The 15,245-nt window shown below is 40.8% G+C and overlaps 3 protein-coding genes across 5 annotated transcripts in view; 2 read left to right on the forward strand and 1 right to left on the reverse strand.

The window, feature by feature from the left end:
* Positions 1-6,260, forward strand: part of tnrc6c1 (trinucleotide repeat containing adaptor 6C1) — a 31,140-nt gene extending 24,880 nt beyond the window's left edge. For all 3 annotated transcript variants that reach the window (XM_026340542.1, XM_026340584.1, XM_026340638.1), the window contains 2 exons: positions 45-184; positions 267-6,260. In XM_026340542.1, coding sequence (XP_026196327.1) covers positions 45-184; positions 267-654 — 528 coding nt within the window. In that variant the 3' untranslated portion in view covers positions 655-6,260. The remainder of the gene's footprint in view (positions 1-44; positions 185-266) is intronic.
* LOC113148948 lies at positions 2,754-10,087 on the reverse strand. Its single transcript, XM_026340760.1, has 4 exons — positions 9,840-10,087; positions 9,044-9,394; positions 8,844-8,953; positions 2,754-8,113 (listed from the first exon to the last, which is right to left on the reverse strand). The coding sequence occupies exons 1-4, from the start codon at positions 9,883-9,885 to the stop codon at positions 7,907-7,909; spliced, it is 714 nt and encodes a 237-aa protein (XP_026196545.1). The 5' UTR covers positions 9,886-10,087; the 3' UTR covers positions 2,754-7,906.
* Positions 10,088-10,757: 670 nt separating this feature from the next.
* On the forward strand, positions 10,758-13,769 carry LOC113173898 (zona pellucida sperm-binding protein 3-like). The gene is made up of 12 exons (XM_026377515.1): positions 10,758-11,231; positions 11,324-11,439; positions 11,518-11,621; positions 11,705-11,879; positions 12,079-12,196; positions 12,282-12,364; positions 12,440-12,570; positions 12,798-12,965; positions 13,037-13,120; positions 13,231-13,311; positions 13,394-13,462; positions 13,545-13,769. The coding sequence occupies exons 1-12, from the start codon at positions 10,830-10,832 to the stop codon at positions 13,733-13,735; spliced, it is 1,722 nt and encodes a 573-aa protein (XP_026233300.1). The 5' UTR covers positions 10,758-10,829; the 3' UTR covers positions 13,736-13,769.
* Positions 13,770-15,245: the final 1,476 nt, after the last annotated feature.

The following is a 15,245-nucleotide window of genomic DNA, read 5'->3' on the forward strand; positions in this document are numbered from 1 at the left end:
TCACTAATATCCTTGATCTTTTTCTGGGCTGGTTTGTTTTCCAGATTGATGGTTCGACTCTGCGGACACTGTGCATGCAGCATGGCCCCCTCATCACATTCCACCTCAATCTGACACAGGGCAACGCTGTGGTGCGCTACAGCTCCAAGGAAGAAGCTGCCAAAGCTCAGAAGTCCCTGCACATGTATGTGGATTAATGCTATAGAGTGGAGTTTTAGGAGTTTCGGCCACTGCTCATGTACTACTTTTCTCTCATCTTTCTGCAGGTGTGTGCTCGGGAACACCACCATCCTGGCAGAATTTGCCGGGGAGGAGGAAGTGAACCGCTTCTTTGCACAGGGCCAGTCGATCAGCGGAACAACCACCTGGCAGGCCACTCCAGGCACCAATCAAACGAGGATGGGTGGGACTGGATCTGGAGCCTCACATCCCATCGGTCACTCACCCCACTGGAACAACAACAACAGCAGCAGCAGTAGCAGTGGCCTGGGAGCAGGCGGATCAAAGACAGGCGGAGAGTTGCTCTGGAGTGGTGTGCAGCAGTATTCCAGCCTGTGGGGACCCCCGAGTGGAGAGGAAGGACGAGTCATGGGGAGTCCCACCCCAATCAATACGCTGCTGCCTGGGGACCTGCTGAGTGGGGAGTCCATGTAGGGCAGGCTAAACAAACACAAACAAGAGCAAAAACCTTTGCAAATCAATGTGGAGATAATCAATGTGGGCGTAACAGTGAAAAGGAGAGATGAGAGGAGGACAAGGCTACATCCTCGCTGCTCGCCCTTGTCAACCTCCTCTTTTCCTTTTTTGTTGTTATTGACATTTCAGTTTGTAGTTCCTTTTGTGAATCTCGCCAAGAGATTTTGGTCACAGTGTTCAGCTTTTACTTTTGGAGACACAGGAAGAAGTCTTTCACTCAACAAAAGAAAGAGAACTTTTTACAGAAATGAACTTTTGAGAACTCGCCGTGCGAAACATGTACTTCAGTCAAACTGACACAATGAGGAGCTGCCATCATTAACTCGCGTAATCCCTCTCTGCCTTTTGAGGCAATCATACTGCACCTCAGAGATCCATGAAAAACGCATAATTCCCAAAGTAAAACCCTTCAATCAGAGTGGTTGTTGTTGAACTTTCAGCTGGTCCAGACTCAACATTTTGTTTCTTTCAGCACTAAAATTAGCCTTAACCTTTTTCCTGCCCTGCTATCCTTACTCACTCTGTATTTGGTGAAGAAACATATGGACACTTGCACACCCTTATTTCTGAGCCAGTGAAACCTGAGTGGAGAGTACATGCTGCTGCGGCTTCACATAAGCATCCACAGCTCACAATTTCAGTGCATTTTTGCAAGCAGATTGAGTTCCCCACACAATGCTCAAAGGGAATGATGCAACTCTGTTCGCCTTGTTGAGGCCATTTATTTTTGTAGTGGTGTCTTTTTATTAGTTTCCTTCTTGAACCATTGCAAACAAAGCTAAGAAATGTTATTATTCAGATGTGTCTGTCAATCTTATCTGGCAGGGGGCGAGTTTTGGGGGTCGTTGCATGTACAATTTAAAGACTCGACAGACAGCAAAATGAACCACTGCTATTACTATGGAACTGTAAAAACAAACACTTCAATGCACCTCAACTCATCTGCGGGACAACTCGCAGTTTGGTCTCAGTCTCGGACCCTTTCACTGATGATGTGGAAAACCCCAAGTAGTAAATGTTTCCCAACAGCGTGTCCACGACGACAACCCCTATCCCTGCTCCCCGCCCCTCACCCCACCTGCCCGCTTCACCCGCAACACCATTTCAAGTGACGTGCAATATAAGCCACAGACTCTACCGTCCAAGCACCCTATCATGAGCTATCTCTCCAAAAGACAGAAACTATAAGGAATGATTGAATCTGCGCCTCACCCCCGCCCCACCCTGAAACTGCCACTACTACTCTTCAACCCCGACCCCAAGAGTGTGTGAGCTCAGGGGAGTAGCAAGCTGGTCTTCAAGCATCTTCATTCACAAGGACATAGACACAGAGCACTTCTTCAGCCAGCCTACTCTCTACATTTATGCCGGTGACTAGTTTTGGGGGTGAAGGAAGTTTGTGTGTGTGTGTTAATGTGTGTGTGTGTGTGTGTGTGTGACTGTGAGAAAGAGAGAGCTCGGAGAGAAGGCATCAAACCAAAACAAGAAGAGCCTGCTTTCTTTTTATACCCAGAAGACCAGATGACTTTTTTGTTTTTCTTTTTGCCTGAATTTGCATTGGTAGAAAAGTATGAAGCAAATACTTGTGAATAGATGGTTTACCATAGCACTTAGCAAGAGTGTCACAGCTCATTATACCCTCAATGCCAACTAATAGAGGAAAGAAGAAGCAACACTGGCAAATAAAAACAACAACAACAAAAAAAAAAAACAAAGACAAAAAAGCAATGTGCTTAGTGGCTTCTCTATATACTTATTTTTGAACTTAACATGGATGTGAAGATTTTTTTTTTTCCCAGTCCTTCTTCCATCACGTGGTGGGACCAGGAAGGATGTCAAACATGGTAGCAAAGTGAAGGGAAATACAAAGAAAGAACTAACTCAACTGATGGTGAGTGCAGCAGGGAACCACCCCAAAGCGCTCGTCCTCACCCTCTATCAAAGTAAATATCACTGTTATATTGCGTACTTCGAAATCTTTAGCCTTGGTGTCAGGAAACGCTCGACGTGTTTATGTTCTACTGGGTCCAGCAGGGAGGATCGCCATCTCTTGTGTCTTTTTTTTTTTTTTTTTTTTTTTTTTTTCGTCTTGTTTCTATTGGAGGCCCTGCCAACCTGTGTGATAGTGTGGCCACTGAGTGCCTGCCTGCTGCAGAGTGCAGTGCAATGCAGCAGCCCTCACTCCTCCCTCCCTCCCCCCTTGCTCTTCTGCCTCCCTGCGGATTCCTACAGACTGGCTTCCCTCCTTTTCCACCCCCCCTGGGCCTCCAGGCTAAGAGCAGCTCTTTCAGAACTGGCCTACCTGTAATAAATTTACTACTACTGCTGCGCCAGAGTCTGTCCTCAGCAACCTCCACTTCCACTCTCTATATCTCTCCTGCAAGGATCACTTTAGCCAGAGATGGAGGTGTTTGATGTTTTGTTTTTGTTTGTTTTTTTTTCACTTATGGAATTGCCAGTGTGCATTTTTATTTTATTGTTGTAAGACGTTTGCTGATATTGTTGCTGTTTTCATTGATGATATAGTTAATGATTGTTTTCTGGAGATGATTTCATGGCTTTTTAATATTGGTCTATATGCAGTGTTCAGCTTCTCTCCTGCCCCTTCCCGCTGCTTCCAAGTCAGAACCAGTGTATAGTGTAGAGGTACGCCTCAGCAGTGCAGCAAGGCCATACAAAACACTGCAGATCTCAGTAGAAAAGGCTGGTGGGGGGTTCCTTATGTTGGAGAGAAATTAAGTGAGGAAGGTTGCAGAGTTAAAGGTTGTCTCTGGGATGGTGAGCCGACTTCCTCCATCCTTGGGGCACAAAACCCCCACTCTTTGTTGTGTCATAACACACACATCCTTTAGTGTTGATGAGCCTCACTCACACTGGTGCTTTATGTTTAACTCTGGGAGCACGCAGTTACGCTTAGAACCACCTCAACTGATAACAGCCTTCCATTTCTATGCAAAGATTAAGGGGGTGTTCGTTCACAGCCATCTAACAAAATCACAGCCATCACCCACATCTGCCAATTGTCACTTGACTCTCAACCTTTACTAGCAGGCAGCTTCTCTTGAAACCCCACCTGAATAAAAAATGTACGGGACACTGAAAGAGCCTGCCTTCAAGGCTTTTAGTCTCCTACTGTGTGGTCAGAGCTACTAGATGACACTAAATGACTGCTGGAGGCACTAGTGGTTGGCAAACAGTCACTTCATAAGTCACGTGCCAACTGCTCTACGAATATCTACTTCCACTTTGCCATATTCTGATGTAATGTTTAGCATGGCTCCTTTTCTTGCTGCAGGGGCGTACACCCTCGCTCCAGCAGTGTGAGGCTAGAGTAGCGTATTAGGGCGGGATAGGCGAATTGTGCTGGTCTTGCACCAACAGGGGACTGGAAACTGGAGAACCAGGCTGCAGGAAGGGGTGGGGTGGCGGTCCCTGTATGCGTCTGTACACTGTTTATGGGTCACATCGGGTACATCTCTTTAAAAAAAAAACCAAAAACAATATCTTCTTCTTTATCATCAAAGTTTTCGCAAAAACTAGAAACTACAAAAAAAAAAAAGTTTCAGCTGTGCACTCCGAGGCTGAGATGTCTGTGTTTATCTGCAAGCTGCCGCCTTCTCACCCTGTCAGGGCTCGTTCTCTGGGCCACATCTGGGGAAAGCTGTATCCAGGAGGTTGATTTTGGACCTCCAACCTGAAGGTCGTGCCAGCTGATATATAACAGGTCCCTTCTGCACAACAAGCTTTGGGGACACATCAGCAGAAACAGGGACACACCTCAAGTTTGGTACCAAGTCTTAAAATTAGGGGATTTGCCCTCTTCCAGAGTCGCTTTAGACTCATGTCATTCAACAAAACAATCACTATTGCCTGTGTTGTTTGTGTGTTTGTTTCTTAAAAGAAAAAAATACTGCATTATTCCACACTGGACTTGAATCAAGGAACTGGCGTTGAAGCGGGGAGTTGAATAGAGTGGGAGGATGGATGACTGTGACCGAGGTCGAGTCTCAGATGTGCCCTGGATTTCTTGGCGCAGCACCAGCACTGAGAGCCCCGGCCTCTCCCACACACACACCCCCCCTCCCGCCTGCACTCTTATCTACCTGTCTAGTGTTAGAAATGACGTGCCCTCCCTTTTTTTAAAGTCACATAGACTCAAAGGCAACTGGAGCTCGAGCAAAATCTGCTTCTCAATCATGGATCAGACTTTGATCTGGGGCAGAGGCCCCAAAATGAGTTGAATTAGCAAATCTCTTTTTATGAAAAACAAAGGCCTGGGTTAAATATGCACATGCTAGTTCATATACAGTATACAACCAAGAGTAGATTATGGGTGTATGTGTGTATATGACTAGATCTCTCTGTTTTCCACTTAGCCTAAGCCTTTCCTTCCCCTCTGCCCTGGCTTCTGCCCCTTACCCTGTGTATCTTTCTCGACATTATATTTCCCAGATGACAAGATCATAAACATATCAGAGTAATACAAAATAATGAAAACAAATACTTGAATCAAAAGAAGCGCCAATAATGTAATGTGAACACTTTTTTGTAGTGGTTTTTTGTCTCATTCATACACTTCAGAGATTTTTGATAGCATCGGTTCAGAGTGAATTCAATTTGAAATACGTGTGTTGTTGATAACAAAGATCGATTATAAAGGCAAATTTACATCTGTTGTATTTGAGTGTTTGCACAAGGCTGCTTGTACTGTATGTTGTATGAATGACTCTTTAAAATATGTATGAGAGCTTGTGGTTACAGCGGATGAATTTCCGCCTCATGTTTCATTTCAATTCAGTATACTTTTGTTTTGGTTTTCATTTTTGTTATTATTATTGTTTTGTTTTTTGTTTTTTTGCTTGATAAAACTATATTCTGATGTTAATTGTTACTAGCCTCTAGCGTTGCACTGAGTGTCGGCCTCACCCCTCATCCAGCTAAATGAACAACATGATACAAGTACTGAGGGGAGACGGGGACAGTTCATGTGTAAATGTTTACTCAAGGACTAAAATAAGTGTGTTTTAAAAATGTAATGTTTATCTACCTTAGTGGCTTTCATTGTGGAATAATCCAAGAAAATATGGATTATAATTGAGTATTGCACCATTTTTCAGACTATAAACCTAAAAAAAAAAACACAAAAAAAAACATAAAACACAAAAAAAAATCACATATGGATAAAAAAAAAAAAAAAGCAGCAAAAAAAGTATTTTGCAGACCTGTGGCCATAGATTGGGGTAGAAGGACTTCAGCTCTCCCAAATCTGAGCAACAGAGAGTGAAGGACAAGACATCAGACTGAGCCTGGCTTCTAGGGCTCACTTCAGAGGTGCCTACCTTTTTGGTTTGTTAGCTTTTTGTTCTGTTTTAACATGTGTTCAATTCACTCATGTTGATATTAGTTTTCCTGCAAGGCCACTGACAGTTTACACTTTTTTGTTTGTGGAGTTCAACAAAAAGAATCAGCAACACAAAGGAATTAAACCATGGGAATGTTGTGGGGGGGGGGGGGGATGAAAGATAACGGAGACATGCTTCCATTTAAAAAAAAAAAAAAAAAAAGTGCAACATAACACTTCACAGAATGAAGATTTATTGTGCTACTTTCAGAACTCTGGGATTGAACAGTGTTGTTGTGTTTAACCTTCTTCGTTCTGTGTTAATGTTGATTTCTTGGACTATCTGAAGCCTGTATGTTTTATGTTGATTATATTTTTCCTTTATATATATGTGTGTGTGTATATATATATATACACACACATATATATAAATATATATATATTAAAAAAGACGTAATTGCTCACTATCTTGCACACACGAAAAAGTGGATCTTGTCTCAGGAAGGCCAGGGTTCCAGAGTACCAACTCCACGCCATTTTAATGTACATTTTTACAATGAGTTAAAAAAAAATAGAAAAAAAAAGGATGATTTAAAAGAAACAATTCTAAGCACTGAAGTTATGGATTTCAGAAGAAGAGAAAATACCTTTGTTTCTAAATCCGTAGCAGTTACATAATAACCAAATAATGGACTTTAAATGAAAATGGAGTGCTTTATATATAAATCTATATATTGAAATTGCTTTACATTTAAAAACAAAAAAAATGATTTTGATTGTTTAAAAACAAACAAACACGTGAATAACATGCAAAATGCTGTATGTTTGAATCTTTATTGTGTTTTCTTAATGAGGTCCCGTCCTGACTGAATCAGGAACATTGTGCATTACTCTTTCTTTCCTCTCTCTCACTCTCTTTCTCTTTCTCTCTCTCTTTCTCTCTCATTCTCCCACAGCGGGTATTATTAATAGATAAATCAGACTTTTGTGGAACATTTTTCACACTTTTGAGGATGTTTGTAAAACATGAGCTGGTTGTAAAGGATCATGAAACGATCATGAAACTATGCACAAGTGTCGGGGGGTGGGCGGAAGATGGGGATTTATGGCCTACTTCTTCTTAAGTGGCTGATCTATTGCAGGGGATACAATGTGTTTCTATTTGTTTAGTTTAGTTTTGTTAAAGGGGGTGGAGGTGGGGGTGGAGAGGTGATTCATGTTGAGCCCTCCACCTCCAGCTTCCTTCCCCTGATTCAGATTGACCTAGCGCTGCATCGCCATGCTGTGTATTCCTAAAACCAATGAGCGTCTCACTCTTTAGCACTGTGGGATTCTAGCCTGTCACCCTCAAGGGTTGTTTCTTTTATTTTTCCTCAGATAATGTTTTTTGGCGGGCGGGGTGGGGGTATTGGATTAGGGATGCTTTTTTTTGTTTTTGTTTTTTGTTTTTTTGCCTTTTTTTTGTTTTTGAAATATTAAGTAAAATGTCTGTACTGAGATTTAATGAGAAGTCAGTGGCTTGTAATGTTTTGTTTTTTTTCTCTCTGTATATCTCTTTCTCCTCATAGAATGTGATTGTTAAATGACATGCACCGAAACAAATGTTTTCATGAACTATGGAGCTTCTTTCAAATATTAATAAAATAGCATTTTTTTTCTTGGCTGTTACAAATGCACCATTTGATTATTTTTGGTTTCTTTGCGTTTGCTCCGCGAAATGAGATCATTTTTATTTCTAGTCCAGAGAGTCAACATCAGAGCAGCATGTGTTTTGTGTTGCTCTGCAGCGCTGGTATCATGTTTTTGCAGCACAGCTGGTGTGTTTTCCTGTATGTTCTGTGCACCATAAGTTCAGTGCAAGAGGTCATGTCAAGCTCTGAGGGCCAGCTGTCTAGGGCAGGCATAGTAATTGTCTTGTGGTTGTCGGATGCTGGGGTTAGCATACACAGGAAAGTGGACTTCCTCCAGATGTGACGGTGCCTCATGGTTATTTTGGGGGATTTCTGCACTCTGTTGCTTCCTGGTCATTTCCTCATAGATAGGGGCAGGAAGTGATGGTCTGTGACGATGCTTCGCCTTCACCAACAAGACAACAAAAAGTTAATCAGTTTACGTATAATACACCATAAGACCAGTGAATTTGTATTGTTGTTATAAAAATGACTCATGATTAATTGATAATCAATACTGATGCATATTAACTCTGTCAGTTATAAAGACACATTTTTTGTGCTAAACCAACTCTCTTCTGTATTTAAAATATACTAATAACACAAAACCATGTCTTCATGTGCTCCAGGTTAACCTTCATTTTAGGTTTTTACAGATATCTCGATCATACATCTGAGTAAGATGCCATTTTTATCCTCCAGCTTTGCTGCCACACTTGACAGGCTAATTAAATTACTATTTATATTATTATTTATAACTAATGTAGCAACTGCTTATTTAAATGTGTTTGAGGCAGGTCCCAGACTTTGAAAAGACAGTAGATGCAAAGACATAGAGTGCATTAAACTGCACTTAAGTGCAAAGTTCAATTTTATTGAGAAACAAAAGTCAATCTGTGTAGAATATAATATTAGTCAAAAAACTAATATGACTAATATAATATTCTACACAGATTCAGTCAGTTCAGTTGCCTTGAAAACATGATCATTAAAATAGATATTTGTCCGTCCTCAATTGGAAAAAAAACCCTTTACTACAAACATATGTAAAGAGAATATGAAGAACTCAATATTTATTGCTTTACAATAATCTCCTCAACCCGGGAAGCAGACTATTAGCTGTTAGAAATACTTACACACTTCTCTATGGCCAGCCAGCTGAGTGTCAACAAAAGAAGCCCTGCTGCTGTAAAGATGGTCAAGAGCAGAGGAAGGTAACCGCGAGAGCAGTAGCATGACCGAATCCCTACAGGATCACACACCATTGCACGTTACAATCTTGACAGAAGCAGTCTGCAGTAAAGTGTAAGTATTGTGAGATGTTATAACCTCATACCTGCTCCTTCCACCAACAGGAAAACCCTTTGGGCAATGAAGGTGGCATCAGAGTTGTTGTTCTTGTAGCTCAGCTCCAACAAGTAGAGTCCTGTGTCACTGTGCTGTAAGTGGGAAATGGTCACGTTGACCTGCGGGGAGTCCAGACCTCCACGGAGCTGCAGACGCCCCCTGTGGTCTGAGTTGACCCTTAGTTTGCCTCCCTCAGCCATGGACAGCACGGTCGTCTGGCTCTGGGCACTGCGGTGGTAAAGGCTGAAGGCACTCAGGCTGCCGAGGTCCCGTTGAAGGGAGCAGGAGAGCTCCAGTGACTGGTTCTCTGTCAGATGCGTCAAGTTCAATTCTGCATAGACTGGAGAAGAAATGAGCGTCAGGTTTTAGTAAACATACAATTATTCAGTTAGTTTTTGTAACACCTGGTGAACTTTGAGATTTAAAGTGAATTGTCATGAATTGTGTACATTTATCTTTCTCGGGGTGAATTTTATAATTGTTTCAACATTTTAGATCATCATGATGTGTGGTTCACATTTCCCCTGATTTACTGATCCTGACTTTTTAATGTTCACCTATCAGCAGTCACAGCTTTTTTAAAGTCCTGGGAGGATGAATTAAAATCTTTTCATCTACAGAAATCATCAGATTTAGTTAAAACTCAATCTCAAAGTTAAATACATTTGCATGCTAATCTAATAAACTAACTATACCTATAGTCAGCCACAAACATTCATACATTACTATAACAAAAATCAGTTCCACTGTTTGTACAAATGGTAAATCTTTTTTCTTTTTCTTACCTTCAAAGAGATGAATGAACATGAGAAGGCACGCCAAGTTCGTCATGGCTTTTTTTAGTTCTAAAAACACCAAAACCTACAGCAGCTAGGTCATAATGTACTGCTCTTATATCCTTCAGACTTGTGTGAGGCTTGGTGAAAACCCTTACTCTATATCTTGTACCTCGCCTCGAAGCAGGAAGAAGACTTCAAAGCTACAAGTGCAAATAAAAACACTGCAGCCGCTTGTGTGCTCTCTGATTTAGTGTGAAATACAAAATATGTTCAAGATGTTAAAGCTTTTGTGGACATGTTGCATACTGTATAAAATTACACAAGTTAAATATAAAAACTCCTAAAATGCGTTTTCCCACTATTATATAAACATTTCTACAGCACTCTAACTTTTCTAAGCCTGATTTTCTTAAGCACTCTTTTGTGGTTTTTCTTTTTTTTTTTTAACTGAATCATGCAAAAGATTTGAGCTGTAACTTCACATAATAGGGTTAAGATGTAATTGTTGACTAGTCAAATAAAAGAGTAGACTTTCATTATGTTTCACCCACACCCAACATGTCTGGTGTGATCATACTGAAAGTGCAGTTAGGTGACAGTCAGCAGGACCGCCAACGGCAGAATTGGTTGTTGTTGGTGGTTGTTTTGTTTTGTTTTTTTGGCTTTGCAGCATCCGTGATAAAGGTGATAATATTCTAACAAAGTTTTATTGTGGTTTTAAGAAGACCAATTCTAAGTATGTACACAGCGGATGTATATTTACTTAGATACTTTTAATTTCCCTTTAACTATATTAAACTCACAGGCTTGTTTCTACCTTTTAAATAAAAGAAGCTCCAGAACCAATTGGGAAGCTCATTAGTAGATAAGTGGACTCAGGTGTGCAGTGCTGCTGATTGAAAAAGTAAAAATGCTCCAGTGTTCAGATTCAGCAGAGAGAGGAGCAGAGAGGAGCTGCAGAAGTCTGTTTGAGTTTGTTGTGTTTGACTGACATTTATGGAGACCCTGTTTTTGTGGCTTCATCTCTTCGGCGGACTTCTCTTGTCAGGAATCTGTGTTCAGTCATCTTTTGCGTTTCCGTCAACACATCACCACAGACGATATGCTTTATATCAAACGCCACAGCTTACACAGAGCCAGGGCTTGCAACACACTCTGCACAGGGAGCAAAAAGGTGAAGCTGAGGAACGAGAGAAGGTGCATACTGTCAGAGTGACCTGCCATCCTGACTCGATGGAGATTTTTATCAAAGCTGACATGTTTGGAGTTGGAGCACCCGTTGACAGTGATGATTTACGCCTCGGGGTTGAAGACGATGATCACTGTAGAGCTACAGCATCTTTGGAAGACGAGTACAGAATTGCTGTTGGTTTAGTGGACTGTGGAACCAAACACTGGGTAAAAATGAATACATTGCATTTCAGGCATTTATTTTATTACAAGTTGCTCTAAAAAGAAAATATTAATAGCTACAGATATGTACTCTACAGATGACTGAGGACTCTCTGGTCTACACAAACCTCCTGATATTCTCTCCTGTCACGTCTCCATATGGGCTGATTCGGCTGGATGAGGCTGTAGTTCCAATTGAGTGTCATTATGAAAGGTCTGCCTGTTTTAAAAGTAACTCTTCAGAGCTCACTGTGATGTGCATCACTTTAAAATGCCGCTTCTATTTTGTCAGGAAGTACAGCTTGTCCAGTTCTTCACTCAAACCTGCCTGGATTCCCTTCACATCCACCCAGGCTGCAGAAGAGACACTAATGTTTGACCTGAGAATTATGACACGTGAGTATCACTCACATCTGATGAACGTGCATTTTTAATCTTTAATCATGCTCATAACCTTTTTTGTTTGTTTTTGGGTGCAGCTGATTGGTTATACAAGAGGGGCTCTAATGTGTTTTACCTGGGTGAGTCCATCAGTATTGAAGCCTCTGTCCAGGATGGAAGTCACATGGGGCTCAGAGTGTTTGTAAGTAACTGTGTGGCCACGCTCAACCCCGACGTCTATTCTGCTCCCAGATATGTCTTCCTTGAAAATGGGTAAGCATTCGAAACACTTCCGCATCTTTGAGTCAGAGTAACTTTATATAGACTATGCTCACAATCTTTAAATTCTTAAAACAGTCAGGTGCCCATATGACCATTATTTAGTACAGACTGAAGAAGCTACTGCTTAATTGGTACAGTTTGGTGATATGTACACTAGTCTTCACTTGTTTTTGTTTGCTCTCTTTCATAGATGCTTAGTTGACTCCCGGCTTCCAGGTTCAAAGTCCCATTTCATCTTCAGGAAAGAGGAAGACAAGCTCCAACTGGTCATTGACACCTTTAGGTTTCATAATGAAGATAATGGAGAGGTGGGATTGTATTTAAATTAAACATTTACAACATAATTGGACATGTATGGTTGATTACACTTTTTCCCCTATTTATTTTTTAAAGCTCTACATCACATGTCAACTGAATGCCATACCAGTAAATTATGCAGAGGCCTCCAATAAAGCGTGTACACTTGTAAACAGAAGGCAAGTGTTGTTCAGTAAAAAATGAGTAGAATTGTGCTCACGTGTGTGCTGATGAATAACAAATATCTTTTTCAGGTGGCAGTCAGCTGATGGCAATGACTACTTGTGCAGGTACTGTCAAAGCCAAAGTCTGGCTAGTCCTCGTGGATTTGGGAGGCCAGACAAGCAAGAAGCCCTATGGAGAAGTGGACTGAAGACTAATAATGGCAAGACATAATGTATACTCATACATTACGAGCAAATATCTGTTGTAATCTGTGTAGTTGATCTTGATTCCAGGTAATGTGCTGTATCAACAGGACATTATTCTAAACTGCACAGGTGGCAAACGTCAGAAGAGAAGCACAGTACATGTGTTTCGCCATTAGATGTCAGGCTTTTCACGTCTTCTGACTTGCAGTAATTCTGAAGATGTATAATCTTTGTTTATTAGTGTGGGAACAGGAGGCAAGAGTTGGTCCATTGCTGGTGTTGCCAGCTCAACACAAAAGTGGGCTTCTACCTGTGGAAGAAGTCCCTCCTGTTTCCCATAAACTCGGCAGACCAGTGCTGTACAGCAGCCAGTGGAGAAGTGGAGTAACGCACAGAGTTGACGGAGTTGGTAAGAGGTCAACTCATCTGATCATCAGAATAAAATAAAAAGGAAGATGTTAATTTCCAACTTCATCTTAGAACTAGAGAAAGGACTGGTTCCACTACCTAGTTCTGGCCTGGTGGAGGAGAATGAGGATGACCAAAGTGAAACGGACGTAAATGGTAAAGATTGGATACCTAAAAAGGTTTTGCTCAGAAAGTTGACTTTAAATGGTTCAGCAAAGGAACCTTCAGCTCTGTAACATTTCCCTTTTTATAATTTTTATATCTAGAGAACGGACTGCTTCCTAGTTTGCCATCATTACCAGACCTGGTGGAGGATGATGAAGATGAGAATGAAATGGATCTAAAATGTGAGGAGCTTTTTTTTCCCCTCAGACATCTATCTAAGTATGTCTTCAAAGAAAGATCTTTAATGCTAATTTTTAAACCTAGATCTAGAGAAGGGACCACTTTCTGGTCTGGCATCTACTCTAGACCTGGTGGAGGAGAAGGATGACAAAGGTGAAACTGCTCTAAAAGGTAAAGTGAGAAAAGGCAACTTGTGATCTTTAATTTCTAATCCTATCAACTTCTGTGTTATCAGAGGATAACGCTTCTGAAAAAGCAGTCTTTGACATCCTGCAAAAATCAAAGGCTGCAGAAGAGGACAATGACACCACAGCAGATCTCCGTGACGGCAGCCCCACCGCTCAGGTTGAGCTGGATGTGACTTCACTGTTTAATGCAACTGCTACCGAATCAAACCTTTCAGGCACAAATGACCCAAAGAGATAATAAATGGTTGTAACTGGTTGTTTGCTGTTATGACTTATTTTTATTTGAAACAACAAAATGGCTTCATTACTCTGTCTCTAACTATGATATTGGCAAACTTTGAAACTTTACAGTAATCTTCTATAAGATCTTCTGTCAGTTAAATAGCATGTGTGTGTGATGGAAAAGGGTTTTTGTTTTTGTTTTGTTTTTTGTTTTGGAGCAGTGTTTTAGTGAACGTATCTAAAAGGCCAAATCTACAAAATATCTGCATTTATTGTTGGGTAGGTTTTAACCTTTAGAATCACTGAGTAGATCATCTTTATCAATGGGTTAAATAAAGTTCAGGAGATGTCACTGAGCTATATAAAGTTGTATCGCCTACTTATTTTCAGCTAATTCAAGTTTTGCTTCCTGTTCTGTCTTCTAAAAGTGTACGTCTGACCACTAGAATAAGTTTTCTGGCCAAGTACCAAACTTTTTTTTTACTATTTATATAATGTCTGAGAATGTTGCAATAACAAATATAAAGACTTTTACATGACCATCTAACCACAGGCCTCAGTACTTAATGTAGTGTATTTTAATACTGACGCACAAAACCGGTGCATAGGAAACTTTATGACTCTTTATAATGTTAAGTGGGCTCCAATCCAATGCGACTGCAGGTTTTTCTAATTCTACCACACCACTAAATGAGTAATCGTCTCCAGCTGTCCTCTCCAGGTGATTTGATTGGCGTGATCAAGAAAATGTTTGAGATACTGGGTGGTTTATCTTGAGCTTCTGAAGCTTCTGTATCCTATTTAAAATACATTATTACATATGTTACAGACTGGATTGACCAGAGTGGTTTATTATATTTCATATATTTGCTGCTGCAGGTGCAATTTGATCTTTGAAAGGTGGACTCACAATGGTTACAGTAAGAAATCATGCAGAAAACATCTGCTGTGTGTAATTGATTCACAGAAAGGTTGATGATCACTGTGGTTAACGTTGACTTGTTCTGTGTCTCCATTCTTTTGAAGAAGCTGTCATCATTGACGCTGGACTGTGGATCATAATCAACTTTAAGTTGTTAATACTTTTTAGAACAAAGACAGTACTGAATAAGGTAAGAAAATATTTGCTGTTTTACAACTCCTTCTTATATAATATTGATTATATTATAAAATAATAAATTTTTAGAGACCCACTCCGCTGGTAGCCGTCAGCAGCCACCCCTGGCTCTGGCCCTCTCCACTTCTGTAAAGTTCAGGAAGTCCCCCAGAACTCTCCTTAAACTGATTAAGAGTGTTCTCCAATTTCTGGTTCTTGTGTTTTTTCTTCATCAATGTGCACATAGTGATTTGTTTGTTCATTTAGGATGTTTCAAAGGTGCAAGGCTGCTGGTCAACCACACAGCATCGTTTTCTGCCATGTTATTTCTGGTGTGACCTGAAGGGGGACAGAAAACAAAGCCAGCATGTATGTAGTATGTATTCACAAACTGCTCGGCCATGTACCATGTGATTAAAAGTAATGGCAC

This window comes from Anabas testudineus, chromosome 8 (assembly GCF_900324465.2).
Source record: "Anabas testudineus chromosome 8, fAnaTes1.2, whole genome shotgun sequence".
Classification (NCBI taxonomy): domain Eukaryota; kingdom Metazoa; phylum Chordata; class Actinopteri; order Anabantiformes; family Anabantidae; genus Anabas; species Anabas testudineus.